The 27,835-nt window shown below is 57.2% G+C and overlaps 1 protein-coding gene and 1 pseudogene across 3 annotated transcripts; both read left to right on the forward strand.

Annotated features, from left to right (window-relative positions):
* Positions 1-15,428, forward strand: TBX2 (T-box transcription factor 2). Of its 3 annotated transcripts, XR_006272061.1 has the most exons (9): positions 2-955; positions 2,101-2,368; positions 3,334-3,480; positions 4,703-4,779; positions 4,887-5,050; positions 5,463-6,100; positions 8,389-8,787; positions 14,712-14,925; positions 15,321-15,428. XR_006272061.1 is itself a non-coding variant. In XM_043482218.1 (8 exons), the coding sequence occupies exons 1-8, from the start codon at positions 561-563 to the stop codon at positions 10,938-10,940; spliced, it is 2,286 nt and encodes a 761-aa protein (XP_043338153.1). In that variant the 5' UTR covers positions 1-560; the 3' UTR covers positions 10,941-11,121. The 3 variants fall into 3 exon arrangements, 2 of the variants coding, with proteins under 2 accessions (XP_043338153.1, XP_043338160.1); XM_043482218.1 differs by lacking the exons at positions 14,712-14,925; positions 15,321-15,428 and adding an exon at positions 10,743-11,121 and having other exon boundaries at positions 1-955; XM_043482225.1 differs by lacking the exons at positions 14,712-14,925; positions 15,321-15,428 and having other exon boundaries at positions 9-955; positions 8,389-9,797.
* LOC122436580 lies at positions 14,833-27,762 on the forward strand (annotated as a pseudogene).
* The last annotated feature ends 73 nt before the right edge of the window (positions 27,763-27,835 follow it).

Consider the following 27,835-nt stretch of genomic DNA (forward strand, 5'->3'; position numbering starts at 1 on the left):
GCCGTGGGCGCGGGCGGCGGGGTGGGGGCCGGGGCAGGGGGAGGGGTCTCGGGGCCCGCTGGCCCGTCATTGGTTAATATTTTATTCTGTTGACATGTTTTCTTACTGCTGAGGCTTCCGACACCTTCTCCCCGGGCCCCCCCTCCCGCTCCGAGCTTGGCCTGAGCTGTCAAAACCCCGCCCCCGGAGACCCACAATTGGTCCAAAAAGCGTAAAATCAGCAATCAAGGGGGGCCTGGCTCGTTAGCGCAGGGGATCCGAGCAGGGCAGGACATGTGAGATAGTCACAGTTTTCCAGAGATCACGACAAGATCTAACCAGTCGCGCGTGGTCCCCGGCGCCGGAGCGGCCCAGCCCAGCCCAGCCCCGCGCAGAGCCCCCGCCGCCCCCGCGCCCAGCGCCCCGCGTCCCTCGCCGTGCGCCGGACGGGGAGCCGGGAGGAGCCGCCACCGCGCTTGCCACCCGGGTCGCCCTTCCTCCGTGCGCGCCGCCGCCCGGGCCGGGGGTCCGAGCCGCGCGCCCCCGGCCCCGGCCCCCGGGCGCCTGGGCCGGATGTCCCGATGAGAGAGCCGGCGCTGGCGGCCAGCGCCATGGCTTACCACCCGTTCCACGCGCCACGGCCGGCCGACTTCCCCATGTCCGCCTTCCTGGCGGCGGCGCAGCCCTCCTTCTTCCCGGCTCTCGCGCTGCCGCCCGGCGCTCTGGCCAAGCCGCTGCCCGACCCGGGCTTGGCGGGGGCGGCGGCGGCGGCGGCCGCGGCGGCGGCGGCGGCCGAGGCGGGGCTGCACGTCTCGGCACTCGGCCCGCATCCGCCCGCCGCTCATCTGCGCTCGCTTAAGAGCCTGGAGCCCGAGGACGAGGTGGAGGACGACCCCAAGGTGACGCTGGAGGCCAAGGAGCTGTGGGACCAGTTCCACAAGCTGGGCACCGAGATGGTCATCACCAAGTCCGGGAGGTAGGGCGGCCGGCTGGCCGGAGGGCGCGCGGGTGGGCGGGAGGGGGATCCGACAGCACCGACCAGCGCCGAGCCCTCCGCCCGCGGCTCCCAGCTCGCGGCTCCGGCCCCCGAGCCACGCACAGACCAGCAAGTTGACTTTTCTCATTCGGGACCGAACGAATTTTTTTTTTTTTTTAAACACGCGGAGCATCGAAGTCTCCCAAATGAAAACGAAAACGTACTCCTGAAGAATAGTCCCCCAGCGCTCAGAGTGCCAAAGCCGAGGAGGCCCCGCGGCTCGGCCCTGGAAGGTCTCAGCGGTCTCGGCCGCAGCTCCTCAGCCCCGAGACCCCTCTCTCTTGCTTCGGAGGCGAGTCTGGCTCGGTGCTCCGCGAAGATGCGGCGTCTCCCGCACTCTCCTCCGACCCCGGAGCCCGGAATGAGACTCTCACCCCCGCTAGGCCCAGCCCGGCCCTCTGGTTCCCGCCGGTCGCGGCCGTTCTCCGCGGCGAGCCCCGAGCCGGCCCAGCCGCAGCCTGACCCGGCCTGTGAGCCTTGTCCGGGCAGAGGAACCAGGAGCTCCGGAGGCACACGGCTCCCTAGGCCCTGAAGCCGGAAGAAAAGCTACAATCGCCAACCGCTCAAGCCTCTAGCTCAGACGTGGAGAATCCAGGCCTCGGGCTCACTCACCCTCTTCGCCCGAACTTCAGGGTCAGGGTCCTTGTTCCGCTGCTGTAACCCAGTTCCTCGCCCAAACAAACATCCGAATGCACTTCTGAGAGCTTCGGCCCTAAGTGGATATATTCCCACGAACGAATTTCAGGGAGGTTCATGAGAAGCGAGTATATTTACAAAGGCCCTGGATCTCTTTCTTGGAGCTCGGCTTTCATCTCAGATGAGGGAGAAAAAGGGGGTCACTAGATCTGAGCATAGGGCTGAGGGCAAGCCTTATAACAGGAGCGGGTCTTGACAGGCAGAAATGGGATCTCCTAGGAATAACCACCACAGGTGGAATGGAATCTCCCAGACCTTCCTAAGAGGGCAGAGCACGGACCACAGGGGAACATGGGTGGTGAAGCTCCAGGCAACGGCGTGCATCAGGGGAGAGGGGTCTTCGAGATCCAGCGGGTTCCCTGACCTCTCCCTCTTTCCCTTTCCTGCAGAAGGATGTTTCCTCCCTTCAAGGTGCGAGTCAGCGGCCTGGACAAGAAGGCCAAATACATCCTGCTGATGGACATTGTGGCCGCTGATGACTGCCGGTATAAATTCCATAACTCCCGCTGGATGGTGGCAGGCAAGGCCGACCCCGAGATGCCCAAGCGGATGTACATCCACCCGGACAGCCCAGCCACGGGGGAGCAGTGGATGGCCAAGCCGGTGGCCTTCCACAAGCTGAAGCTGACCAACAACATCTCGGACAAACACGGCTTCGTGAGTGCAGGCCAAGAGCTGATGGGGGTGGAAGACTTTGCCCCTAGCACTGCGGGGGTGGGGGGGGGAGGAGACCCCAGGGTTCCCCATAGGGGAGTGCTCGCAGAACCCCCAGAGTGCCCCTGCCCAGATCACTGCCCTGTGGCCTTTGCCAGCTGGGCCTGGGCGCAGAGGCTCTGCTCTGCAAGCCTGGAGAAAGTTGGGGTTCGTGGCCACTAAGCTCCAGGCTGCCCCCAATCTCACTGTCCAAACTCAAAATCTCAGGCCTTCCAAACTCCCTTCTGGAGTCCAGCAGGAGGCAGGTGCAGCTGGGGTGGGTTGTGGAGCCGCTGGTCATTGGGGTCTGAGCTTGGAAGCCTCGCCCAGGACCTCGGTTCTCACCCTTCCTCAAGACCGTTCCATCCCCATCCCCAAAGGAGGAGATTTTAAAGTTCAAACAATTTCCCTCCAAACCTTTCCCTCCTCCCTCGGGGAGATGCCTGACTTGGGAGAAGGGAATTTCTGCCTGAGCCAGGGCCCCAGTGAATGGGAAGGGGTAGTTCATGGGGCTAAAGGGTCTACCCCAATCGGAGGTAGGGCAGGTCGGTGAGGCCTCAAAGCTTCCAGTCTTCTCTCCCGGGTTTACTAGGGGCTTAGCCGTGAATAGGAAGAGAAGTTAAGAGTGGAGTGGTAGCGGGTTTTATTTTATTTCGGTTTTCAGCTGGGGTAATTTTTTTTTTAACTGGAAAGAGAAACTGTGATAAAGAAAATCGAGAGGGGGAAAAAGAAAAATTAATATGGGGAGATAAGGAGCAGAGAAGACAGGAAAGGGGAGGGAAGGTTTGGGGGTGAGGTGGGAAAGGCAGAACGGTGAGAGAGACAGAAAAATGGAAAGAGGTCCGGTCCCCAGAGAATAGAAAGGCTCGGGAGACAGGCCGGGGGGCTGTCAGGCCAGGGGCTGTTGGCTGACCCTCGCCCTCCTGCAGACCATCCTGAACTCCATGCACAAGTACCAACCGCGCTTCCACATTGTGCGAGCCAACGACATCCTGAAACTGCCCTACAGCACGTTCCGCACCTACGTGTTCCCCGAGACTGACTTCATCGCGGTCACCGCCTACCAGAACGACAAGGTGCGCGGGCCGGCGGTGGGGCCAGTCCCGGTACCGATGCCGTCCCACTCGGGCGGCCTCCGACCCTCCACTCACACCCGCCCGCGGCCGCCTGCACGCCCCCCCCACCCCGCACCCTCACGATCCGCTCCCGGGCCCCCAGTCTCGCATCTGTAGCGCAGCACCCAGCGAAACCCCCCAGCTCTCTCTCCCAGGCCCACGACACGTACGCACACGCTCCCCGGGGCGCGCGAACAGCTGGGCGCTCCTTGGGGTGGGGATGTTTACTTAGCAATTAGCAAAGACTCCGGGCCCTCGCTGACATTTTTACGTTTTATTCGTTTATTTCTTGGCTCAGGGATGGGAATTTAAATGAAAAGAGGGCGCCCGAGGCAATCTGCCCAGGCTTTCCGGCTGCTAGGAACCCGGGGCCTAGTTTTCCCTCTCCTGGGGGAGCCAGAGGGGGACAGGTGTCAGTCACCACTCCCTCTCTGGGTCAGTTCAGGCCCGGGACCCCTTGGGATATGCTTGGAGGCGTTTCCTTCAAGAGAAAGGGCTTTTCCTGGCTGCTATCTTTCTACACCCTCCCTGTAGAGAGGCAAGGCAACCCCCCTGCTAAGACCCATGTCCGTGTGCACCACTCTGGGAGGAAGGACAGTGTCAGAGTGTCCTGCCGGCCGTTTTTGTTTTTTTTTCTTTTTTTCTGTCACCGTGAACCGATCTGTCCTGGGCCGGTATATGCGTGCACCATTTGGAGTGCCTTGAATCCGTGTGGAGGCGCGTTAATTCGTTTGATTCCCTGGGCGCTTGTTCTGTCTGTGTGTACTTGGGTGTGCGCGGACCCGTGCGTGTGATTGTCTACATGTGTGTCTGCTGACCTGGGTGTGCTCTGCTGTCCGTGTGCTCCTGCTCAGGCGCCGGGTTCCCTTAACTCGAATGGCTGGGTGGGCTTGCATACTCGCCCGGACAGATTTCCACTCGGGGTGCACAGCTTTGGGCTTGGGTGTGCAAGTCGAGGGATTATACCTCGAATATAGTTTTTGGAGGTCGCTTTCGTCGAGGTCCGCCCGCCGACCTCACCTTGCCTTGTGGCTGGGAGCGGCCCGGCCCAGGTGGGCGGATACCCAGGGTACCCTCCCCGGGGGCTCTCCTCTGGGGCGGGCAGCCTCTGACCTCCAGGTGCCCCGGGCCAGGCTCGAAGAGCCCACAGCTTGACCTGGCGCCGCCCCCTCGGTCCCCGCAGATCACGCAGCTTAAGATCGACAACAACCCGTTTGCCAAAGGCTTCCGGGACACCGGGAACGGCCGGCGGGAGAAAAGGTGAGGGTGCGCGGGCTGGCCTGGAGGCGGGCGCCTGGGGGGAACAGGACGAGGAGGGGGCCGGAGGGCGCGCGGCGCTCAGACCCGCTCCCTCGGCTCATCCCCAGGAAGCAGCTAACGCTGCCGTCGTTGCGCCTGTATGAGGAGCACTGCAAGCCGGAGCGCGACGGCGCGGAGTCGGACGCCTCGTCCTGCGAGCCTCCCCCTGCGCGGGAACCGCCGCCCTCTCCGGGGACGGCGCCCAGCCCCCTGCGCCTGCACCGGGCCAGAGGTGCGGGTCGGGCCGGGAGGAGACGGGGAGGGTGTCCCCCGGGCGCCGGGCTGGCTCGCTGCTCAGCATCTGGCTAACTGAAGGCCTGGGGGGAGCGTCAGGGGAGAGTCTGGGACGGGCCTCGACCCCAGGCCTCCCCTGAGTGCGGTCCCTGGTGGCCCGCCGATCCTTCTGGGCTCTGGGCTAGAGCCCTGGCGCTGCGTGACTCTGCGGCAGCAAGGCCTCCTCTGCCGGGTTCACTTTCCTCCCCCTGTAAATAAGGGATATTGGATGGGGTGACCCCTACTGCCCCGAGCTTCCAGGAGTTCTTCCGACGTGGTCTCCCCGAGAGCAGGCTTGCACACGTCTCTCCGGCTCGGGCTTCGCGCTCTGTCCCCGGGCCGGTAACGCCGCGCATCCTCTCTCCCCGCAGCCGAGGAGAAGTCGTGCGCCGCCGACAGTGACCCGGAGCCCGAGCGGCTGGGCGAGGAGCGCGCGGGCCCGGCGCTAGGCCGCAGCCCCGCCCTGGACAGCAGCAGCCCACCTCGCTTGACCGAACCCGATCGCGCCAGGGAGCGGCGCAGCCCCGAGAGGGGCAAGGAGCCGGCCGAGAGCGGCGGGGACGGCCCGTTCGGCCTGCGGAGCCTAGAGAAGGAGCGCGCCGAAGCCCGGAGGAAGGACGAAGGGCGCAAGGAGGCGGGCGAGGGCAAGGAGCCCGGCCTGGCGCCGCTGGTGGTGCAGACGGACAGCGCGTCCCCGCTGGGCGCCGGACACCTGCCCGGCCTGGCCTTCTCCGGCCACCTGCACGGGCAGCAGTTCTTCGGGCCGCTGGGGGCCGGCCAGCCGCTCTTCCTGCACCCGGGACAGTTCGCCATGGGGCCCGGAGCCTTCTCCGCCATGGGCATGGGCCACCTACTAGCCTCGGTGGCCGGCAGCGGCGGCGGTGGCGGAGGCGGCGGGCCGGGGACCGCCACCGGGCTGGACGCGGGCGGGCTGGGTCCCGCGGGGAATGCGGCCAGCACCGCTGGGCCCTTCCCATTCCACCTCTCCCAGCACATGCTGGCATCTCAGGTAAGGCCTGTGAGCTGGCAGCAGCCTGAGGAAGGGAAGGGAACCCTGGGCGGGCAGAGGAAGAAGGCATAGAGCCCGAGGGCGCTTCGGGCTCCCAGCCGGCAAGGACTCCCTCTTGGGGAGACCCGATGGGCCCTCGGAACCACACCTGGCTTCTGGGAGACCAAGACCAGGTCCAGGATTTGGCCAGGAGAATGCTTCTGACTCCTGTGTGACCTTGGACAAGTCTCTGACCCTCTCTGGGCCTATTTCCTTCCCTGTAACCCCAGAATTGACTGGGACCCATTAGACTCTTTCTGCCCTGACAGACGGGGGCTGCCTCCAGCTTTTGTAAGTCCACTTGCCTGGCCTGCCTCAGGACATTTTCCTTGGGAATGAATAACTACCCCTGGCTCACTGTCAGTCCCGGAAAGGCTAAAGTGGCTGGACAAAAAAAGTAGGAGAATTTGCAGTGTGTTCTGGATAACTGACCACCAAACTGACCCACCTCCCAGATGTCTCAGGCTCCTTTCAGACTCTCAGGAAGCAACCGGACAAAGGATGGGGCTTTTCCTTCCCCCACACTAAGTCTCCCAACTCCCCCAGCCACACATCTCAGTCCTCCAGGCCCAGGTCGAAATTCCGAGCTCCCAGGGGAGAGCTTATGAAACTGTGGGCAGCAGCAAAATAAGAAGATCGGAAGGGGAGAGTGGCCTCTTTGGTTGCTTGGGTGGAATATTCCCGTAGAACGATTTGGAATCTCTACATTCATTTTCTTCCCTCTGAGGTTTCTGGCAAATTGAACCCTTAAGATCTTATCTTAAGGGAAGGAAAATAGGAGTTTAGGTCTGAGAAGGCTCCTTCGGTTCAGAAGCAAATATTTTTAAAGTGGGGGAAGGGATTCTGAAATGAGTTTTAAATACAGCTCAGTGTCAGGGGTGTGTGGAGTGAGCATTGGAGGCACTGGCATCACATATCTGGGGCTCTGAGCTGGTAAGGAAGCCTCCAGAAAGTGGAGTTCAGAGCCTGGAGGTTTAATTTGCCTGAAGGTTGACTCTGTGTGTATGTGAATGCCTCCTCCTCAGACAAATTCTGGTGATGAGCATGGGCATCGCAGAGGTCACAGGGAAGTCAGGACTTCTAGACACAGCCTGGTTAACAGGTGGAAGGCCAGGGCAAGGGCACTCAGGAGGCATCACTAGGTGTACTGCTAGTGGTTAACTTCTCGAGGCAGGGCCGCTCACCTATGTTCATCATACTGTGCGTGCTGTAGCTTCAGTCTCTATGCAACCCTATGGACTGTAGCCAGTCAGATTCCTCTGTCCATGGGGATTCTCCAGGCAAGAATACTGGAGTGGGTGGCCATGCCCTCCTGCAGGGGATCTTCCTATGGCCATCAGAAAGAGACAAAACCTTGGAGATCTGAAGTCTCCCTCCTTCCTCTGAGATGCCAAGTCTGAATGTTCAGTAGGGCTTGACCTTCTCGGGAAGGGTATTTTCTCATCCCTGACTAAGCTACTTCTCTTCCTTCTCCCTGCCTGAGCCATGCCTGAGGCTCCCTGGAAGCCCAGCTCAGTCAGCTCCTGCCCTCCTCCCTATATACCCACATACTCCATGATCTCAAAGGTCAGATAATCCAAAAGCTGGGCCGCAGGCGGTGTTCTGTGCAGCGTTTCCCAGCTACTGGGCTTTCCACAGGCAAAGACAGCATTCCTTCTTCAGCTGACACTAGGGAGCCGCTGGGAGCTCTTTGCATTCAGGCTAGTTTATAAACGGACTGGCATCTGGCGCCTTCTCCTGGCCTGGGCAGGAGACCCCTGAGCAGGTGGCAGAGGAGGGAGAGTGAGCAAAGCTCCTCCCGTCCTATTCGTCTCCAGCCCTTCGGGGCATCTGTGGATAGAAAGGCAGGGCAGGACACTGTTGGAAGCGAGCGGCGCCTCCCTGCCAACACAGCCAAAGTTACCTGCTGGCCATCTGGCCCCCCGCCAGGCCTGTTTCTTCCAAGGCCCTTGCCGGTTCAGCAGCCTGTGATGGCTTTCCCTTACTCCTAGAGTAATACCTGGCACAGAGCTCGGTAGGGCCCTCTCGGAATCATAACCTTAAGCGGGCTCCCCTCCAACCGGGTTTGGACATCGGCGTAGTGGCTCATGCCTACCTGCGCTCTTTGGGGAGCAAGGTTATGTGAGCGCAGGTCTTCCTGAACAGTAGGGCAAGGATTCCCAGTTGTCGCCCTGCTGCCAGCACCCAGATCACCCCCAGGAACACTCCAGGCGGGATGCCTAACCCTTGTCTTGTTTTGTTTCTTGCAGGGAATCCCCATGCCCACTTTCGGAGGCCTCTTCCCCTATCCCTACACCTACATGGCGGCCGCTGCGGCGGCGGCCTCGGCTCTGCCAGCCACCAGCGCTGCGGCCGCGGCTGCGGCTGCCGCCGGTTCCCTGTCCCGGAGCCCCTTTCTGGGCAGTGCCCGGCCTCGCCTGCGCTTCAGCCCCTACCAGATCCCGGTCTCCATCCCACCGAGCACTAGCCTCCTCACCACCGGGCTGGCGGCGGAGGGCTCCAAGGCTGCAGGCGGCGGCAACAGCCGGGAGCCCAGCCCGCTGCCGGAGCTGGCCCTCCGCAAAGTGGGGGCCCCGGCCCGCGTAGCCCTATCGCCCGGCGGCGCGGCCAAAGAGGCGGCCAGTGAACTGCAGAGCATTCAGAGACTGGTGAGTGGGCTGGAGAGCCAGCGAGCCCTCTCCCCCGGCAGGGAGTCGCCCAAGTGAGGGGGCCCGCCCTGCTGCTGCTCCTCCGCCGCCGCCGCCGCCGCCGCGCAGGCCTCCTGGGTTGCCTCCCTTGCTGCTTGGGACGTGTACAGCACAGAATGGGTATTTATTTAAATAAAGGAGAGAGAGCGGGCTGCAGCCGGAATGAAACCCTGATAGGCCAGCCGGGGCCTGGGACACTTTCCTGGGCCTCACAAGGAATCCGGAACACAGTCGCTTTGGGGCCACTGGATTTGGTCCAGGTCTGCTCCGGTGTCAAGGTGTCATCAGCGGGGCCTCTCCGGGTTCCTACAGCGCTGTTGGGGAGGCCTCGTCCCCGGCTCAGCCAGGGGCTGGCTGTCTGGGGAGCCAGAAGGTCAGGGGAGGAAAGCCCCCTAGCCTGGAGCCCCGCATTGCTGGAGAATCTGGGGTGAGGGGAGCTGAGGTCAGTGAAGATGAAGTCAGTGTAGACTTGAGCTGAGAGGGGCCTGTTCCTTTGGTCCTTCCACTTCTCTCCCGGACAGGCGGCCCTCCCACCCCTGGGTCAGCGGAGGGAGTGGCATTTCTGCCTTTAGTCCCCGGGGGCGGGAATAAAAAGATATTTATGAAATAAATGGTAATTTGTGTAAATAAGCTTTAAGGTTCCCAGAATATGCAAATTGGTATTAATTTATTCAAAGGTGTACATTGCTGTGTACAGAATATTTAGAGATTAACTCATAGCCTATAATTTTTTTCCTTTTACATGAGCATCTATATTGTACAGGGCTGGGGGGTGGGGAGGAGGCCCTTGGCTGCGGGAGAGGGCCCCGACCCCCGGAGAAGCTCCCACCCCGCCAGACCCCTCGGCCCCTGCGCCCGGGCGTTTTTTGCTCGCCCGGCCCGCGGGCTCCACCTCAGGTTTTCACTTTTCGCTCCGGAGCGAGACGAAAACGACAAAAACTCGAGAAAACAATAAAACGCTGCAATGCGAAGTGAACGGCGCAGTGCGCTCTGTGGGCCGCGCGGGGCAAGGGGGCGCCGCGAGCGCGTCAGGCGGGACCGGAGGCGGGGACGGCGGGGCGGGCGCCCGGGGCTCGCGGCGGCGGGGCGGCGAGCGGAGCCGCGAGGCCCGGCGGCGCCGGCGCCGGCGCGGGCTGCGGGCGGGCGGGGAGGCGCCGCGCCGCCGCGAGCCCCCCGCGCGTCCAGCGCCGCCGCCGCCGCCGGGCCGGGGACCGGGCTCCCCCTGCTGGCCGCTCTCCGCCGTCCGCCGCTCCGCGCCTGGCCTCCCGGCTCCCGGCCCGGGGCGCGCGCCACCGTGGAATTGCAGCTCCTTTCGGAGCCTCTGGTTGGGTGGGGCTGATAAGACGGGTGCTCCCCGCTCCCTCTCTCCCTCCGGAGGAGGGGTTTGGCCATGGTCCCCCAAACACCGCGAACCTAGAATCCTTTTCCATCCCTCCGTCTCCTGAACCGCCTGAAAGAACACGTTCTCTCCTATCAGGACTGTTGACCACAGTGGCAGAGTCTAGACTAAAGGTTCTCCGGTGGAAATCATCTACATCTCTGTCGGGGGAGGGGGTGGGGGTGGGTATGAAGACTGGGGCTCACGAGGCTTTTTTCCTCCCCTTCTTCCCCCCTGTACAATCGTGGGTTCAGCTGGAAGTCGCGCGGGGAGTCGCACCGTGTCAGTCGCGGCTAGGCCTCGCCCCCCGTGGCCCGAGTCTGCCAGGACAGCTGCTGCCCCAGGAGGGCGGCCTCTCCTCCCCTCCTCACCCAGCCGACAGGTGTCTCCAGCCCCAGATCCTAGCAGTGGAAGGAATGGGGGACCGGCAAATCATTCCCTCAGACCACCACGGGGTCTACCCATCCCTCAGCATCACCCCTTCCCAGCTGCTTCCTCTATTTAAAGCGTGAGTGTCCATGATGCCTTGGCTTAGCAGGTTGCTCAACCTGGGCACTTCCGAGGCCGAGAGGCGCTGGCTTCCAGTTCACCAGGGACATCCGGGACGGTGAGACGGAGGAAGGGTGAAGGAGAACAGGCCTCCGGGCTCCCTGGACACCTTCGTGGGCTCATCCATTTGCAAGGAAGAGAATCGTGTCCTCTTCCAGGGAAGGAGCCGGCCCCTAGGCCACGCTGAATTCGGGGACGGTGTCGGCCGGTGAACCAGTGCGAGGGCGCAGAAGACTGTCCCGGCTCTGGGGAGGGTGGGCTCGGGTTTCCCTGCCTCCTACCTTCGGGCGTGCAGGAGGGCAGTTCAGGACCAGGGCGGGGCAGAAAGGCCGCTTTCTCAGCTCAAATAAAATCCTGCGTGGACAGTATGTTTATTGGAGGTCTCTAACATTTGAAGAGGGGCGCATGGGTTTGTTCTGATTTCTCACTGTCTAGGGAGAATGGGGAGAAGGAAATGGCAACCCACTCCGGTATTCTTGCCTAGAGAATCCCGTGAACACTTCCACGGGCTGGTGGGCTGCCGTCTATGGGGTCGCACAGGGTCGGACACGGCTGAAGCGACTTAGCATGCAGGCATGCATTGGAGAAAGAAATGGCAACCCGCTCCAGTGTTCTTGCCTGGAGAATCCAGTGGACAGAGGAGCCTGGTGGGCCGCCGTTTATGGGGTCGCACAGAGTCGGACACAACTGAAGCGACTTAGCAGCAGCAGCGGCAAGGAGAGTGGGGAAGAGGCTGCGGAGTGGGCTGCTGGCGCCAGGGGGCAGCACCGAGCTGGCGCCGCAGGCGCGCCCGCGGGGAGACCCGGGCCGGGAGAAGGGTCGCGGTCACGGCCGCGCAGAGCGGCCTGGTGGCGGTTGCCTTCTCGCCGCAGGGCGGCTGCAGCGCCCCAGCGGGGTGGAGTGATCCTCCAGGGCCCCGAGACGCCCCGGGGTCCCGAGCGCAGCCTGGGGAGCCGTTCCCCCGTCACCGCCGGCCCCCACCTCACTGTCCCCCTCCCGGGGTCACCCTCGCCGCCCTGCGCTGGGTCCCAGCTGCGAGCCTCCTGCTTTCGGCTGCGGGAACCCGCGCGGTCAGGCCTCAGACAAAGGCCGGGCCGCTCCCTGGCCCAATTAAGCCACCCGCCTCCCGCCTCCATTGTTCCCGGGGTCGCCAATTAGCCCAGGCGCCCGCGTCCCGCCGCTCCGGTGCCCCCAAGGCCTCCTTAACCCTTCAGGGCCTGGCACCAGGCGGAGGCGGGGGGGGGGGTGCCCTAGACGGCAGGATCCCCAGTGGACGAGCGAATCTGGGCATCATGGGCGCGCTGGCACGGTGGGGGTGTGGGAGGGAGTTGTGCGTGTCGGTGTTGGGGTTAGGAGTGTGATTCACAGGGGAGCTTGGAGACTGGGGTGGTGGGGCATCTCCATGAGACCCCTAGCGGCTAGGCAGCAAGGATTGCGTGACCTGTGCTGTGCTTAGGCGCTCAGTCGTGTCCGACTCTTCGTGAACCCCATGAACTGTAGCTCGCCAGGCTCCTCTGTCCATGGGGCTTCTCCAGGCAAAAATACTGGAGTGGGTTGCCATGCCCTCCTCCAGGGAATCTTCCCCACCCAGGGATCGAACCCAGGGTCTCCGTCTGAGCCACCCTGGGAAACCTAAGGGACTTCGTTTGCTCTCCTGTCAATCCAAGTCTCCCCAGCCCTCAAGTCATTCTCCTATCTTAGGAGGAAATCTTGAGCATCAGTGGCCCGGCCCTCCCCCAACCCCACCCCAAGGGCGCAGAACTGGGACCCGCTTCCCCTAGGTACCCCATGCAGGGCAACCCCTTGGAGCTAGAGGGGTGCGTTCAGCTTGATGCGCGCCCCAGGACACCCCACAGGTGAAAGCCCCAGCTCGAGGCCCCGACCCGTCCTCCTCCCCAAGTCCCAGTAAAAGGGACGGTTCAGGGGTCAGTCTCAGTGAAACCGAGGTTTAAACTCCGAGCCTGCCTTCCTCCTCGGCTTTCGAAAGTACCCCCAATCCAATCCCACTCTGTCCTCTCCTTTGCCTGGGAGCCAAAGTCCGTAGCACCAGCCCGGGTACACGGTCCGGCGAGGGGCCGAGGGCTCTGTGCTCCCGCCTGGGCAGCAGAGGGGAGACCTGTGCGCTCCCGGGGGTCAGGGGCCAAGGGGATGGAGCCTGAGCTCCGGGTCCTCTCTGGGCACTGCCCCGCGCGCGCCCTTGGCAGGGCAGCTTGGTCACGCTCGCTGAATACGTTCCAGTCTCTGTCCGGAACGCGTCGGGGACTTTGGTTTGCCCCTAAAACTCCTCTGTGTTCTCTAGAGGCGCGGACCCTCTCGCCCTACCCCTCACTCCTTCCTTGAAGCACCTGGTTCCCCGAGCCGACGGCAGCCCCTCTTTGCCCGGCTCCCCGGTCCGCAGCTCTCGGCGGAGAACGGACCTGGAGCGGGCCGCGTCCTCAGGCCGTGGCAACCCCCTACATGTCCACCAGATGGCGCTCCAGGCCAGGGGCCGAGCGGCGGCCGGACAGCCCGCCCGGGGCTGGAGCCTACCTCGGACCCAGAGCCGCCTCAAGATCCGCACAGAGACGGGGCCGCAGGCCCAGGGGATGGACGCAGGCTGCTGAGAGATTGAGGCGCTCTGCGCACCCGAAGGAAACTCCGGACAGAGGAGGATGGAACTGCCCGAGGCTCGGGATGGGTTGGGGGGCTTCTTCCCTTTTCCTGGGACCGCCCTGCCGGGCCAGTTCCCTGGCCTGCGAAGCCCCACCTGCAAACACCCCCCACGCCCACCCCGCCCCGGCCCGGCCCGGCCCGGCCCGGCCGCCCTCCGCCTGCCAGGCGGTCTGGAGCCTTCGCGATCCCCCTCGGAGCTGGAGGCCGCCGGTCGACCGCTTTCCAGGCGTCTCAGAAGCGGGGCTATGGGCTTGGTCTCGTTGCGCGCCCGACGAACTGCTTTGCCCGCTGAGGGGCCCTCGAAGGTGTGGGGTGAAGGGACGGGCGGGACCCAGGATGCTTCCCGCTTGGAGGTCCCCCGAGGCGCCTTCCCCCAGCTCACCTCCCCCTACTCAGTCTCCAAGGTCGAGGGCGGTGTCGGGCAGGATGCGCACAGCGCCGCCACCACGCCCCGCCCCGGAGAACTTTGCAAAGCTTCTCCCCCAGGGTCCTGCCCGCGTCGGCCCGGGAGCCAGATGCTGGGGAGGCTTTGGGTCTGCGCTGTTCCAGTGGGAAGTGGTGGGGACTGAGGAGGGCCCAGGAGTCAGCCTGACAGTCTCTCCCTTGAGTTTACAAGCCACCGAGGTTCTGGGTCAGGTTTGAACGGGGAGGAAGGAGTGTGAGGCCCAAGTTGATTCCGGTGGCGGGGTTGAAAGGTTGATTCCACTTGATGCTTAAGGTCCCCGGAGGTGCTCTGGTTATCTCACTCCCAAGATGACCTCCCTTCTTATCAACTAAGGGTCCACAGCTAGAAAGCCAGGACACACTCGCCAACTTGTTGTGTGATCCCGGCCGGTGTACTCGGCGGCTTCCGGCTCTTTCCCCTTCAACACAGTGTAACCCAGGAGAGGCTGGAACCCTGGAAGTTTAGTAGTTCTCTCCATGTCCATCTACCACTGAAGCTGGGAGGATAGGGACAAGGTCAAGCTCTGAGTCGCTGTACCTGAATGTCCTCCAGTGTCTAATGACCTTAGACAATGGGACTTTCTCCTCTGGGCCCCAAATCCTCCTCCCAAAAATAAGTGGTTTGGAGTAAAATCAAATTGGTCAGTGAGCGACCAGGTGATCTTGATCTCCCATTGCCAAGACTCCAGCCCCCAGTCAAAGTCTAAAGATAAAAGGCTGGGACCTTCCATTTAAGGTTTGAGGAACCTAAGCCTGGAGGATGGGAGGGGTCATCCACAGAGGCTGTTGTTGATGAGATTCCTGGGAGTGCGGGCAGGGCTGGCGGCCAGAATGAATTCACAGTTAGGAAATCACATTCCAGGTCCTGAACACTTCCGGAACCGGCTGGCTCCAGCTGCCTCCAGCATCCTGGTGGGATGTGGTTCCTCCCCCATCCAACCCAGATTCCGCCTTGGTACAAGCTGCAGCAGAGGCGTAGCTTGATGGAGGGTGGTTTGGGCACCCAGCACTGCAGTTTATTTGCTGACTGCGACTTCTTCAAAAGAAACAAGGGGAAACTCATGGAGCACATTCAGGTACTCATGTTTAAGGGTGCCTCCCAGACCTGGGATGCCCAACAGGCTAATTCCTTAGCTGGAGGAAGGCTTGGGGGGGGGGGGGCGCGGGGCGCAGTCAAAGCACTTTTGTGCATGGGCTTTCACTGAAAGTGAAGTGTTAGTCACTCAGTCGTGTCTGATTCTTTGCAACCCCATGGACTGTAGCCTGCCAGGACAGAATTCCTCTGTCCATGGAATTCTCCAGGCAAGAATACTGGAATGGGCTGCCATTCCCTTCTCCAGGGGATCTTCCCAACCCAGGGATCCAACCCAGGTATTGAACCGAGGTCTCCTGCACTGCAGGCAGATTCTTTGCCATCTGAGCCATCAGGGAAGCCCCCTTTTCTTCTTACTACTTTTTTTTTCATTGGCAGGGTGTTCGTGATAAATCCCCATTTCACAGCTGATGACAGTGAGGTTCAGGGAGGTGAAATGAAGTGCCCCCAAGCCATCCAGTAAATAAAGGAAGAGTTCTTACACAATCCCACGGGCCTGGTCCTTGGAAATGTTAGCTGATGAAGTGATGATGGGTAAGAGTCAGCCTCGGGGCTGGGAAAGGGCAAAGGGGCTGGGTGCCCTTTGTGGCCCACCAGGCCACGTGTCCATGGGAGAAGCAGCCTGGCTCAGAGCCCAAGACCAGGACATCAGGGGAAGGGTGGCCGCCCTGCTTCATGTCAGCCCGGCAGGGTCCCTCCCCCCCCACCCCCCCCACAAGGGTCAGTGACTTCCTCTGGTTAAAACCCTAGCAGAGGTGGCGTCACCCAGCGAGTGCTAAGCTCAGGCGCATTTGCTCTCCTCATTGTTGATTTCCGTCCCCTAGAGAACAAGGTATTCTCTGGCCCCACCACACCTTCTCCTCAGCCCGAGGGGAGGAGCTGTGGAAAACCCACCATGTGCCCATGCTGGGCATGCCTTTTCTTATTTCATTCTCAGCTGGGCAGTGGATATGCTCATCCCCATTTTACAGAGGAGAAAACCAAGGCTTAGACCTGCCCAAGGTTACAGAGCTGCTAAGAAGCAAGTCTTGGGTAATGGCATGGCAAACCCCAAGCCTGGGCTCCTTCCTGGAGCCCTGAGAGTTCCTGCCCAACGCACTGGGCACTCGGTCCAGGCCACCCCCCTTCTAATTTAGCCTTACCCCACTTTGGCGCAGTGATAAAGAACCCACCAGCCACTGCAGAAGATGCAGGAGACCTGGGTTTGATCCCTGGGTCGGGAAGATCCCCTGGAGAAGGAAATGGCAACCCACTCCAGTACTCTTGCCTGGAGAATTTCCGTGGACAGAGGAGACGGGTAGGCGGCAGTCCGTGGGGCCACATATAGTTGGACACAACTGAGCACACACACTCTGTTATCATCATTTTTGGGGTCTTATTTCCTCTTTGGAGGGGCTGCCCACCCTCCCAGCTTTGGCCTCCCACAACTCTGACATGACTGTGTCTACTACAGTTCTGACGTTTGTACTGATAGATCAAGTTCTGAGAAACTCTTTAGATCCTAGCAAGTCACCCAGCTGGTCACCCTGCCACTCACACACTGACACTCCCACACATGCATGCACATACGTGGAGACCCAGATGTAACATGCTAACCCCCCACACGGACACACAAATGTAGACATATATGGACAGTTCTACATACACATAGAGGCATGCATTTAACAACCACACACAAACCCACACAGACCTGCACACACACACAGATGCACAGAGACATACAGAGAAACACACTTAGACACACAAATGCCCACAGAAACACACAGAAACACCTACAGACATATCTGTACCTACCACACAGACATTCGTGCATGCAAACATATAGAGACAAGCCTACACCCCCTTGGTGGGGGTGGTTTTCCATGGAGAAAGCAGCTCCAGCCTCTCTGAAGTTCTGAGGTTCTCCCCCTGCCCCACTTTGCTAGGTCCAAGCGCTTTCCCACTCCGCCTTTTGGCCTTGCCACATTTCCTCTGGGAAGGGACATATTTGTTTAGGGTCTGTTTCCTAGGAGCTTACCTGATGGCTCAGACGGTAAACAGTGCAGGAGACCCAGGTTCCATCCCTGGGTCTGGAAGATCCCCTGGAGAAGGAAATGGCAACCCACTCCAGTATTCTTGCCTGGATAATTTTCATGAACAGAGGAGCCTGGTGAGCTGCGGTTGGTGGGCCACAAAGAGTCAGACACGACTGAGTGACTAACACACTTCCTATGAGGTCACTGGCTCCCCCAAGGCAGCGCTGGTGTCTGCTTTGCTTATTTCTGGGTCCCTAGACCTAAAACTGCTTAACACGTGGAAGCAGTGCAAAAAACATTTGCTGAATGAGTGACCGAATGAGTGAATGAATGAAATGCCCCCTCCAGAAGCCCATACCTGGTCCTTTCAGGCTGTGTGCCAGGCCCTGGATCAGTAGCTGCACGTTCACTTGGAGCCAACTACAGACAGCCCCTGAGGGCCAGTGGGGCCTCCTCTCTCTCTGAGGACTGAGGCCCAGGGGGAGGGCAGGTATCTTGCCTGAGGACTTGCCTCTGCAGGAGAAGCCTCCAGGCTGCTGTATGGTCTGAACATTTGTGTCCCCCTAAAGTCCATGTTGAAACCTAACTCCCAAAGTGATGGTATTAGGAGGTGGAAACTCTGGGAGCTGCTTAGGTCGTGAGGATCGGGTTCTCTTGAATGGGATCAGTGCTGTCATAAAAGATACCCCATAAATTATCTCAATAAAGTTAAAAAAAAAAAAAGAAGAAGAGAAAGAGACTCTCTCCTTTGCATCTGTGGCCTGGAAGAAGGTCCTTATCGGAGCATGCTGGCACCTGGATTTCGGACTTCCAGCCTCCAGGACTGGGAGAAAGAAATGTCTGTTGTTTATAAGGTGCCCAGTCTGGAATTTTGTTACAGCAGCCTGAATGGACTACGGGCCCTCCCAGCCCTCAAACCCCGCTCTCCAGCCACGCTGGGTGACCCTTCCCCAGGGGCTCTGGGGCTCTCTGGCCTCTGGGTCTCTGCTGCCACTGAACCCCTGCCTTGAGCCAAAAACATCCTCGGATTCCAGGGCAAGCCCCTCCGCCCAGGACCAGTGGGAGTCTCCCAGTGTGTCTGCCCACTGATCTTTCCTGCCTGCAGGACCTTCTTGAAATACAGAACAGATAAGGTCACTTGATGCCCTCCAAAGTCTTCCTGTGCTCTTGGGGTCAGGCCTGGGAGAGGGGCTTATATGAGTCCCGCCTAGCGCCCCCCCCTCCCCCCCGCCCAGCCCCCGCACCTCCATCCCACTGCCCATCTACCCAGGTCTGGGGTAACCCTCTGGCCTTGCCTCCGGGACTTCTCACACTCATGCCCTGCCCCCTGCCTGGAATCACTTCCTCCTCCTAGAACCTTCCCCTCGGCCATCTCCCTCCTGAGTAGATGTCGCTCACATCGTTTTATAGTTGGACGTGAGTTTGAGTAAGCTCCCGGAGTTGGTGATGGACAGGGAGGCCCGGCGTGCTGCAGTCCACGGGGTCTCAGAGACTGGAACACAACTGAGCGACTGAACTGAACTGAACTGAGTCTTATTCTCTGGGGTGACGTTGGCAAATTAGTTTACTCCTCCCCATCGATTCTTCAAACTGGAGATGATAGTATTTAGCTCCCGGGGTTGTTAGAGGCTGAAGTGAGGGGCTGTTCAGAACAGCGCCTGGCGCAGTGAATGCTCGTTTCCTGTTCCTCCTCCTGGGGAGGAGGCGCCCTTTTGGAGGAGCCTGGGGATGGGACCTGGGGGCCATCTGGGGGCAGGGCAAATTCTCCCCCGGCCTGGGCAGCAGCCAGGGCTGAGCCCACCAGAGCTGGGTGACCCCTTCTACCTTGGGGACCAGCTTCGGCCAGTGAGACCCTGCCGTCTGGGGTGACAGACCGCCAAGTCGCTGAGCCTGGGGTAAGTGTCCTAGACTTGGGGGTCAGGCTAGGGGGTGGTGGGAGGGGCCTGTGTGTTGGAGGGTCTGCGGCGGAGCACAGAGTCCCGACATTTGACCAGGCTGCTACAGAGAAATCCGGAGGGCAGTGAAGCCCTCTGGTGTCAGCTGGTGGGACCTTCTCTGCCTCCTAAGAGCCCCTCTCTCCTGGGCCCCTCTCACCCCAGGCCCGGATGGGCGTGTTTGTTGGTGGAGAGTGGGTCGCGGCTGACCTGCGTGGACCTGTCTCATTGAGCGGCGTGGTCTGTGCGGCAGTACCCGCCTCTCACCACTAGGTGGGGATCTGGAGTCATCCCGGCTTGGAGTCTGGGACCTGGAGCCTCGTCCCTTCAGCTCCAGGCCGGTTTCAGGCCAGGGGTTTCCAGGGTCGGGGGTCCAGGCCTGCCCTCTCTGCCTCCATCCTGAGTTCTGGCTAGTCCTGCTGCCAGGCGCTGACACTGAGGGAAGTGAATACGAGCAAGGACCTTGTGCAGCCGCAGAGACATAAGACCAGCCACACCTCTAGCTCTGTGGCTTTGACCCCTTGAGCCTCAAGTGTCGGGGGTCTCTGGAATAGACTCGTCTGCCTATCCTGCAAAGGGCGTCAGGGGCCACCTTGACGGCCTTGCACGGTGCCCCCGGGGCTTAATATGTTGCTTCAGTTGTGTCTGAATCTCTGCGGCCTCGTGTCATTGCACTTTGACCTCCAAACACCCAGGGTCGTCCAGCCTGCACCCCTTCCCATCTTTCTGGACAGTGCCTTGTTTTCCAAGTCCTCCCCACTCTCCCAGATCACTGGGGGGAACTTATTTTTCGCAGGGCTCCCCTGCTGGCAGCTCCCATCAGCACGCGGGGAGCAGACCCTGACCTGGGCCCCAGGCTGTCGGTTCAGAGGCTTAGAAGTTCCTGCCCCGCTCACACAAAGGCATGGTCTCCTCTCATGGCATCAAGCCCCAGGCCAGGGCTGAGGGCTCATTTCCCTTTTCCCCCAGTGATGGGCAGGAAAACTGAGGTTCAGAGGGCCCAGCGCAGGTTCCACAAGGGGGAGGAAGTGAAGGACCAGTCCAATGAAGCAGATCATGGGGCTTGGGATGGTTCCTTTCACCTCAGGAGTCTTTTCCTGGGATCAGGTGGCGCTTCTTCCCCAGAGCTCCTCCGTCTGTCCCCTGGAGTGGGAGGGGCTGAGTGAGAAGCCTCAGCTGTGGAGAAATCTGAACCAACCAGGCCCACAGAGAGCTGCGGCTCCCGGTTCTCAGCATTTGGGGATCCAGAGGTCTCTTCCCCACAGGGGAAAGACGGGGGCCACAACGGGGTTAATTAGTCTCGCTTTTATGTCACTTCAACAAGTACACACTGCGTGACTTTTTTTAAAACTAATTTTATTTATTTATTTTTGGCTGTGCTAGAACGTCATTATTAGATATTAAGAAGAGGTGGCAAGAATACACAGAATAACTGTACAAAAAAGATCTTCACGACCCAGATAATCATGATAGTGTGATCACTCACCTAGAGCCAGACATCCTGGAATGTGAAGTCAAGGGGGCCTTAGAAAGCATCACTACGAACAAAGCTAGTGGAGGTGATGGAATTCCAGTTGAGCTATTTCAAATCCTGAAAGATGATGCTGTGAAAGTGCTGAACTCAATATGCCAGCAAATTTGGAAAACTCAGCAGTGGCCATAGGACTGGACAGGTCAGATTTCGTTCCAATCCCAAAGAAAGGCAATGCCAAAGAATGCTCAGACTACCGCACAATTGCACTCATCTCACACACTAGTAAAGTAATGCTCAAAATTCTCCAAGCCAGGCTTCAGCAATACGTGAACCGTGAACTGCCAGATGTTCAAGCTGGTTTTAGAAAAGGCAGAGGACCCAGAGATCAAATTGCCAATATTCGCTGGATCATCGAAAAAGCAAGAGAGTTCCAGAAAAGCATCTATTTCTGCTTTATTGACTATGCCAAAGCCTTTGACTGTGGATCACAATAAACTGGAAAATTCTGAAAGAGATGGGCATACCAGACCACCTGGCCTGCCTCTTGAGAAACCTGTATGCAGGTCAGGAAGCAACAGTTAGAACTGGACATGGAACAACAGACTGGTTCCCAATAGGAAAAGGAGTACGTCAAGGTTGTATATTGTCACCCTGCTTATTTAACTTATATTCAGAGTACATCATGAGAAACGCTGGGCTGGAAGAAGCACAAGCTGGAATCAAGATTGCTGGGAGAAATATCAATAACCTCAGATATGCAGATGACACCACCCTTATGGCAGAAAGTGAAGAGGAACTAAAAAGCCTCTTGATGAAAGTGAAAGAGGAGAGTGAAAAAGTTGGCTTAAAGCTCAACTTTCAGAAAACTTAAGATCATGGCATCTGGTCCCATCACTTCATGGCAAATAGATGGGGAAACAGTGGAAACAGTGGCAGACTTTATTTTGGGGGGGCTCCAAAATCACTGCAGATGGTGATTGCAGCCATGAAATTAAAAGACGCTTACTCCTTGGAAGGAAAGTTATGACCAACCTAGACAGCATATTAAAAAGCAGAGACATTGCTTTGCCAACAAAGGTCTGTCTAGTCAAGGCTATGGTTTTTCCAGTGGTCATGTATGGATGTGAGAGTTGGACTGTGAAGAAAGCTGAGCACCAAAAAATTGATCCTTTTGAACTGTGGTGTTGGAGAAGACTCTTGAGAGTCCCTTGGACTGCAAGGAGATCCAACCAGTCCATCCTAAAGGAGATCAGTCCTGGGTGTTCATTGGAAGGACTGATGCTGAAGCTGAAACTCCAGTACTTTGGCCACCTCATGCGAAGACTTTACTCATTAGAAAAGACTCTGATGCTGGGAGGGATTGGGGTCAGGAGGTGAAGGGGAAGACAGAAGATGAGATGACTGGATGGCATCACCGACTCGATGGACATGAGTTTGAGTAAACTCCGGGAGTTAGTGATGGACAGGGAGGCCTGGCGTGCTGTGATTCATGGGGTTGCAAACAGTCGGACACGACTGAGCGACTGAACTGAACTGAACTGAGCTGACTAGATCGTCATTGCTGCGGGAGCTTTTCTCTGGCTGCATTGAGTAGGAGCTGCTCCCTGCTTGCGGGGCGCGGGCTTCTCATTGCAGCGGCTTCTCTTGTTGCCCAGCGCAGGCTCTAGGGTGCATGGGCTCAGTTGTCATGGCTCCCGGGCTCTAGAGCACAGACTCAGTAGTTGTGGGCCAAGGGCTCAGCTGCTCCTTGGAGTGTGGGGTCTTCCTGGACCGGGGATCGAACCTGTGTCTCCTGCACTGACAGGCGGGTTCTTTGCCACTGAGCCAGCCCCCTGAGCAACTTCTACGCTGCTGTGTGCCAGACATCATTCTCCCTCTCTCAGAGGCACTGGTCTCCTTATTTCTTAACGTCTTTTAAAAAATTGAGATTAAAATTTGAATGCTATAGAATTTATCCTTTTAAAGTATATGATTCAGTGGTTTTAGTACATTCCCAAGGTTGTGCCATCATCACCACTATCCAATTCCTGAACATTTTCATCAGCCCCAGAAGAAGTCCTGACACATGAGCCGTCGTTACCTCTGACCACAGCCCTTGGCACCCACCGAGCTCCCTTGTATCCCTATGGATTTGCTTATTCTGGACATTTCATATAAACGTAATCATACAACACTTGTTTTTCAGTGACTTAGTTTCTTTTACTTATAATATTTTCAAGGCTTATCCATATTGTCTTTTGCAGGGATCAGCACTTTTATTCCTTTTTAAGTCTGAATAATATTTCATTGCATGGATATACCACATTTTCTTTATCCACTCGTCCACTGATAGACATTTGGGTTGCTTCCACTTGTTGGATATTATGAATAATACTGCTGTGGACATCATGCCCAAGTCTTTGGGTAGACACATGTTCTCATTTCTCTTGGGTCTATGGCTAGGAGTGGACTTGACTGGTTCAACGGATAACTTTGTTTAACTTTTGGAGGAACTGCTAAAATGTTTTCCAACATGGCTGCACCATTTTCCATTCCCATCAGCAATTCTTTGCCATTTCTTGAACATATCAGGCACATTCCTCCTCTCTTCCCAGTGTCTCTCTGGAGACTGTCCTTGGTCGACCTTTGTAAAAATAGTCACCCACCTTCATCCTCCCCACTTTCTCCCTCCCTTCCTCTGTTTGTTGTCATTTTTAATATTATACATGCTTTTTAAACTTATTTTTAATTTTTTGAATTTTTGAAATTTGAATTTTTTACCTTATTTTGAATTTTTAAACTTGTTTTATTGACTGTCTCCCCTCACTAGAGCGTAAGCTTCATTTTGCTCACGGTTGTTGCGTTGTTCCTAGCTTGACGCCGGGCAGGTAGCATCTGCTCAGAGTTTGTGAGTGACACCTGAATAAAGAGATGGAGGGCGCTGTGCTGGGCACCGGGGCAGAACGTGGTGGGGGCTGGGGGTGGGGTGCCGCGGTGTCGCCAAGGCCCCGCAGGTTTCTCCACCTGTCAAACCTGCCGTGGGGGCTCAGCCCAGACTACTTGAGCTCTCACCCTCACCCACCAGGGGTGCAGGGGAACCCAGCCCACCCCCAAGCCGGGCAGGAGGCCACGCAGTCATTGCGACTGGCCCACCTACCGGATAGAACATGGCTACGGGCACGGCCACAGTTTACTCAGAGGATTTGAGAGGTGGCTGTTGGAGCGGGCATTTGCCTGTGACATCAGTGCCCGCCATCGGCCTTATCTGTCCCCCTCCGGGGGGACACCAGATGTGAGAGCTGCTTGACAGGAAAGGAAGCCAGCCTTTCCCACGCGGGAGCCAGGCACGGACTGTCCCAGCCGCAGAGCCAACCCACTGGGTCTTTTACGGCCTCACCTCAGCTGGCCTCTGGGCATGTCAGTCAGGAATCCTTTGCTGGCAAGGGACAGAAATCCAGCTGAAGCTGAAGAAAAAGAGCAGTTTGTTGACTCGTGTGGTACCTGGAAGAACAGGCGAGGGGGCAGCCCGCCTTTCAGAACATGGGTGGCTGGGCACACAGCTGTCCCCGGCTCTCACACTCTTGACCTTCTCTGTCATTTCTTCTCTTTGGGTTGGGTTGGTGTCATTATCTCCCACCGCAGATGGGCTTCTTTGTGGGATAGGGAGCTTGGCTGCGGGCGACTGTGGTTATAGAAATCCAGTTTTGTGGCCCAAGGGGAGAGGAAATTGCCCCCTGTGCCAAGGAAATGCTGATTGGCACCGTGGGAATCACATACTCACTTGTCCCAAACACACCATTCCCATCCGCCCCTGTTATCCATTACGGTTACAGCAGAAAACCAAGCTTGCTGGGCTCTCACAAAATGCCTGCCTAAGTGCCAGGTACTTGGCAATATTTCTCCGAATCCACACAACTCTGCAGAAACCTCTTTGGATTCCTGCTGACAGAAGCCCAACTCAAATTAGCTCAAGCCAAACCTGGAATTTATTGCTTACATAATTGATAAAAGCGGGAGTGGACTTCAGACATAGCTGGATCCAGGGAGTCAGATTAGTCCAGGATGTCTCTCATTAGCTCCAGGTCTTAACCTGACTCTCTTCTGCACTGGCTCCACTCTCGGGCACATTCTCCCCACAAAACAGGAAAGACGCCCAAAGCACTCGAGGCCCAGATGGCTTTCACATCACTCCATCCCAGGGGAAGAGAGAGGCCTGGCTCTCTGTGTGTGGAGCAGACCACTTGGGGAGACTCTGACTGGCTCCTTTGAGGGTTCCGTATCTACTTAGTGGACAAGGGGAAGGCAACCATAATTGGCCAGGTCTGTAAGCAAGAGGATGAGGCTGTGGGAGTTGGCGCCCCAGACTGTCTGGGGGCAGACAGTTTGCATATGGTCAGTTATAGTCAGTATTATTTTCCCATTGTACAGATTAGGAAACTGGATCTTGGAGAGAGAAAGTAACTTGCCAGCACCGTATAGCTAGAGCCCCAGCTGGGACCTACGTCTGTCTGCCGTTCCCAGACCATCACTTTGCCATCCCTTTTAAACAAATATTTGTTTATTTATTTAGCTGCATCAAGTCTTAGGTACAGCACACAGGATCTTAGTTGCAGCTTGTGGGATCTTTAGTGGTGCCACATGTGGGATTTAGTTTCCTGACCAGGGATGGAACCCAGGCCCTTGCATTGGGAGTGCAGAGTCTTGGCCACTGGATCACCAGGGAAATTCTTCACTCTGCTTCCTTTTATTTATTTATTTTTCTTCTTTTTAACTTTTTTTTGTTTGTTACTCTGCCTCCTTCTCAAGTGACATTGAAACATCACTTGAAGTAGATTCCTGTTGGCAACCACGTCATTCCCAGCATTCCTTGCAACAGCTGTCACAGAGAAGAGGCTCTGGGAGGAGAAGGGGGCCACGCTCTCAGACAGGATCTTTTATGAACCCTGCTGCATGACTGAAAGGGTCTCTGGGGTCATTGACTCCTGTTGCCATACTGAATCAGTCATCCATCACCTGGGCCCTGTTTGGACACTGTCCATAATGGGGAACTCACCACCTCCCAAGGTGTTACAGATTTGAACTGATCTAACAGTTTAAAACTTCACCAATGGTTAGAAGCAGGATGGCCTTGACTAGCTCCAGATCACTTGTTCGTCTTCATTTATCTGTAGGGGATGCTTTTGTTTTATAGGCAGAAGAAGAGAGAGAAAGTTTGGGTAGGGTGGGCCATCCAAATATTTGAAAGTTACCATACAACCCCTTCCCAAGTGGCGCTAGTGGTAAACAATTTGCCCGTCCATGCAGGAGATGTAAGAGACGCAGGTTCGATCCCTGGGTCAGGAAGATCCCCTGGAGTAGGAAATGGCAACCGACTCCAGTATTCTTGCCTGGGAAATCCCATGGACAGAGGAGCCTGGTGGGCTACAGTCCATACAGTCACAAAGAGTCGGACATAACTGAGTGACTGAACACACACACACACACAACCCCTTCCTCTAACTCCACCCAGTCATCTCCCAAGTTTCCTCAATTGAGGACTGTTCACTGTATATATTATCCTGTCCCTCGAGACAGTATCTGTGGTCTCTAGAGTCCTCTAGAAAAATGTGGGCCTGAGTGGGTGGAGCACAGGTGTCAGGGCCTCTCTCCTCTTGCACTGGTTTAAACAGAGTCCAAAGTTATTCGGGGCTTCCTTGGTGACTTGGTGGTAAAGAATCTGCCTGCAATGCAGGAGACACAGTTTTGATCCCTGAATGGGGTATATCCCCTGGAGAAGGAAATGGCAACTCACTCCAATATTCTTGCCTGGAAAATCCCACGGACAGAGGAACCTGGTGGGCTACAGTCCATGGGATTACAAAGAGCCAGACATGACTGAGCGACTAAACGACAACAAAAATGTCACTCATTCTTTGGCAGCCACGGAGCAGTATTGACTCAAGTTGCTTCTATACCAGATCCTTCTCCAGTCTCCACTATGGACAGGTGACACTGATTCTTTTTTAGTATCAAAAGTGATGTGTCAACAGTAGTTTTTTCAGAAATGGAGAAATCCATCCTAAAATTCATGTAGAATATCAAGCAACCCTAAATAGTCCCCTCCCCCCAAAAAAAATTTTAAAGAAGAGCAAAGTTTCAGGTTTCCTAATTTCAAATTATAGTACAAACCTACAATAAACAGAACAATGTGGTATTGACTTATAAACATATAAACTAAAGGAATAGATTGTGAACCAAGAAATAGACCCTCAAATTTATGGTCAATTGACTTTCCATGAAGGAGCTATTTCAGTGGGGAAAAGACAGTCTTTTCAAAAAATGGTGCTAGGAAAAGTGGATATTCACATGCAAAAGAAAGGAGTTAGACTCTTACTTTATATCATGTATAAACTCAAAAATGGATGAAAGACCTAAGTTTAAAAGCTAAAACTATCATAGACGAAATTATACAGGAAAATCTTCATGACTTTAGGTTTAGCAATGGTTTCTTAAACGTGATACCAAAAGCACAAGTGACAGGAAAAAAAAAATAGATAAACTTCACAAAATTAAATATCTCTGTACCTCAAAAAACATTATCAAGAGAGTGAAAAAAACAGCAAATAGAATGGAAAAAATATTTACACACGGAAAACTCCCTGAGGGGGCAGCCCTTTGCAAGGCCAGTGAGCTGTGGCTACAGGCACCTCCAGAGTCTGACCCCCAGCCCCACCCCGCGCATCAGTGTGAGATCTACAGGGTGAGCTGCTGGTACCTCCCGATCTGAGAGCTCTTCCCATAGCAACTGATGGTCTGGAAAATCCTCAGTGTCACTTTGGTGCCCTAGAGAAACATTCAGGAACAAAACGTCAGTGGCATGTGGGAGTTTACATGCCACCATGGTGAGCATAAGGCTTAGCAAAGTGGAGGCCTGCCGGTTGGACCAGCTGGAGAACTCAGTCTTCCTGATCATTCTCTGCACGGAGGAAATGGATGACATGGAGAAAAATCTGAAGCCGTGCTGCCTGCAGATCTAAGCTCCCAAGGTGTCCCGGGACTCCATGATGGAGTGTGCAACGGGGCACGGTGGCAGGCAGGTATTATACACCAAAGCTCAGGTCACAGACGCTCTGCAGCCTCCCCGTGAATATGTGCCCTAGGTCTCCGACAAGGGGAAATCCATGAAGGAGAAGGACCAGCTAGCTCTTCATCTCCCGGTTGGATGTGGGTGAGATGCAGGATGTCTGCCAACTCATAGTCAGCTCTCCCGAGGATGCCTGCTTCAAGTGATGGCTGGTGCCTGAGGGAGCTAATGCAAGAGGAACAAGATCTCACCTGCCCCTATTTTTTGAACCTTGACTCAGCAGCCTCTGCTTATCATCCAGGTAGTTTCTATATATTCCATGAAACCCACACTCAAAACTCTGCCCCACCTGAGATCAAGAATCTTGCCCCACTGTGAATGGTGCTACATTAAAGAGTTTAACAGACACTTCCAGCTGTTGTAATTTT

This window comes from Cervus canadensis, chromosome 1, assembly GCF_019320065.1.
Source record: "Cervus canadensis isolate Bull #8, Minnesota chromosome 1, ASM1932006v1, whole genome shotgun sequence".
Lineage (NCBI taxonomy): Eukaryota > Metazoa > Chordata > Mammalia > Artiodactyla > Cervidae > Cervus > Cervus canadensis.

Coding starts and splice junctions, on each gene's coding strand:
- TBX2 (XM_043482218.1), top strand. CDS start 561: ATGAGAGAGCCGGCGCTGGCGGCCAGCGCCATGGCTTACCACCCGTTC. Junction 956..2,100: donor GTCATCACCAAGTCCGGGAG/GTAGGGCGGCCG, acceptor CCTTTCCTGCAG/AAGGATGTTTCCTCCCTTCA. Junction 5,051..5,462: donor GCGCCTGCACCGGGCCAGAG/GTGCGGGTCGGG, acceptor CTCTCCCCGCAG/CCGAGGAGAAGTCGTGCGCC.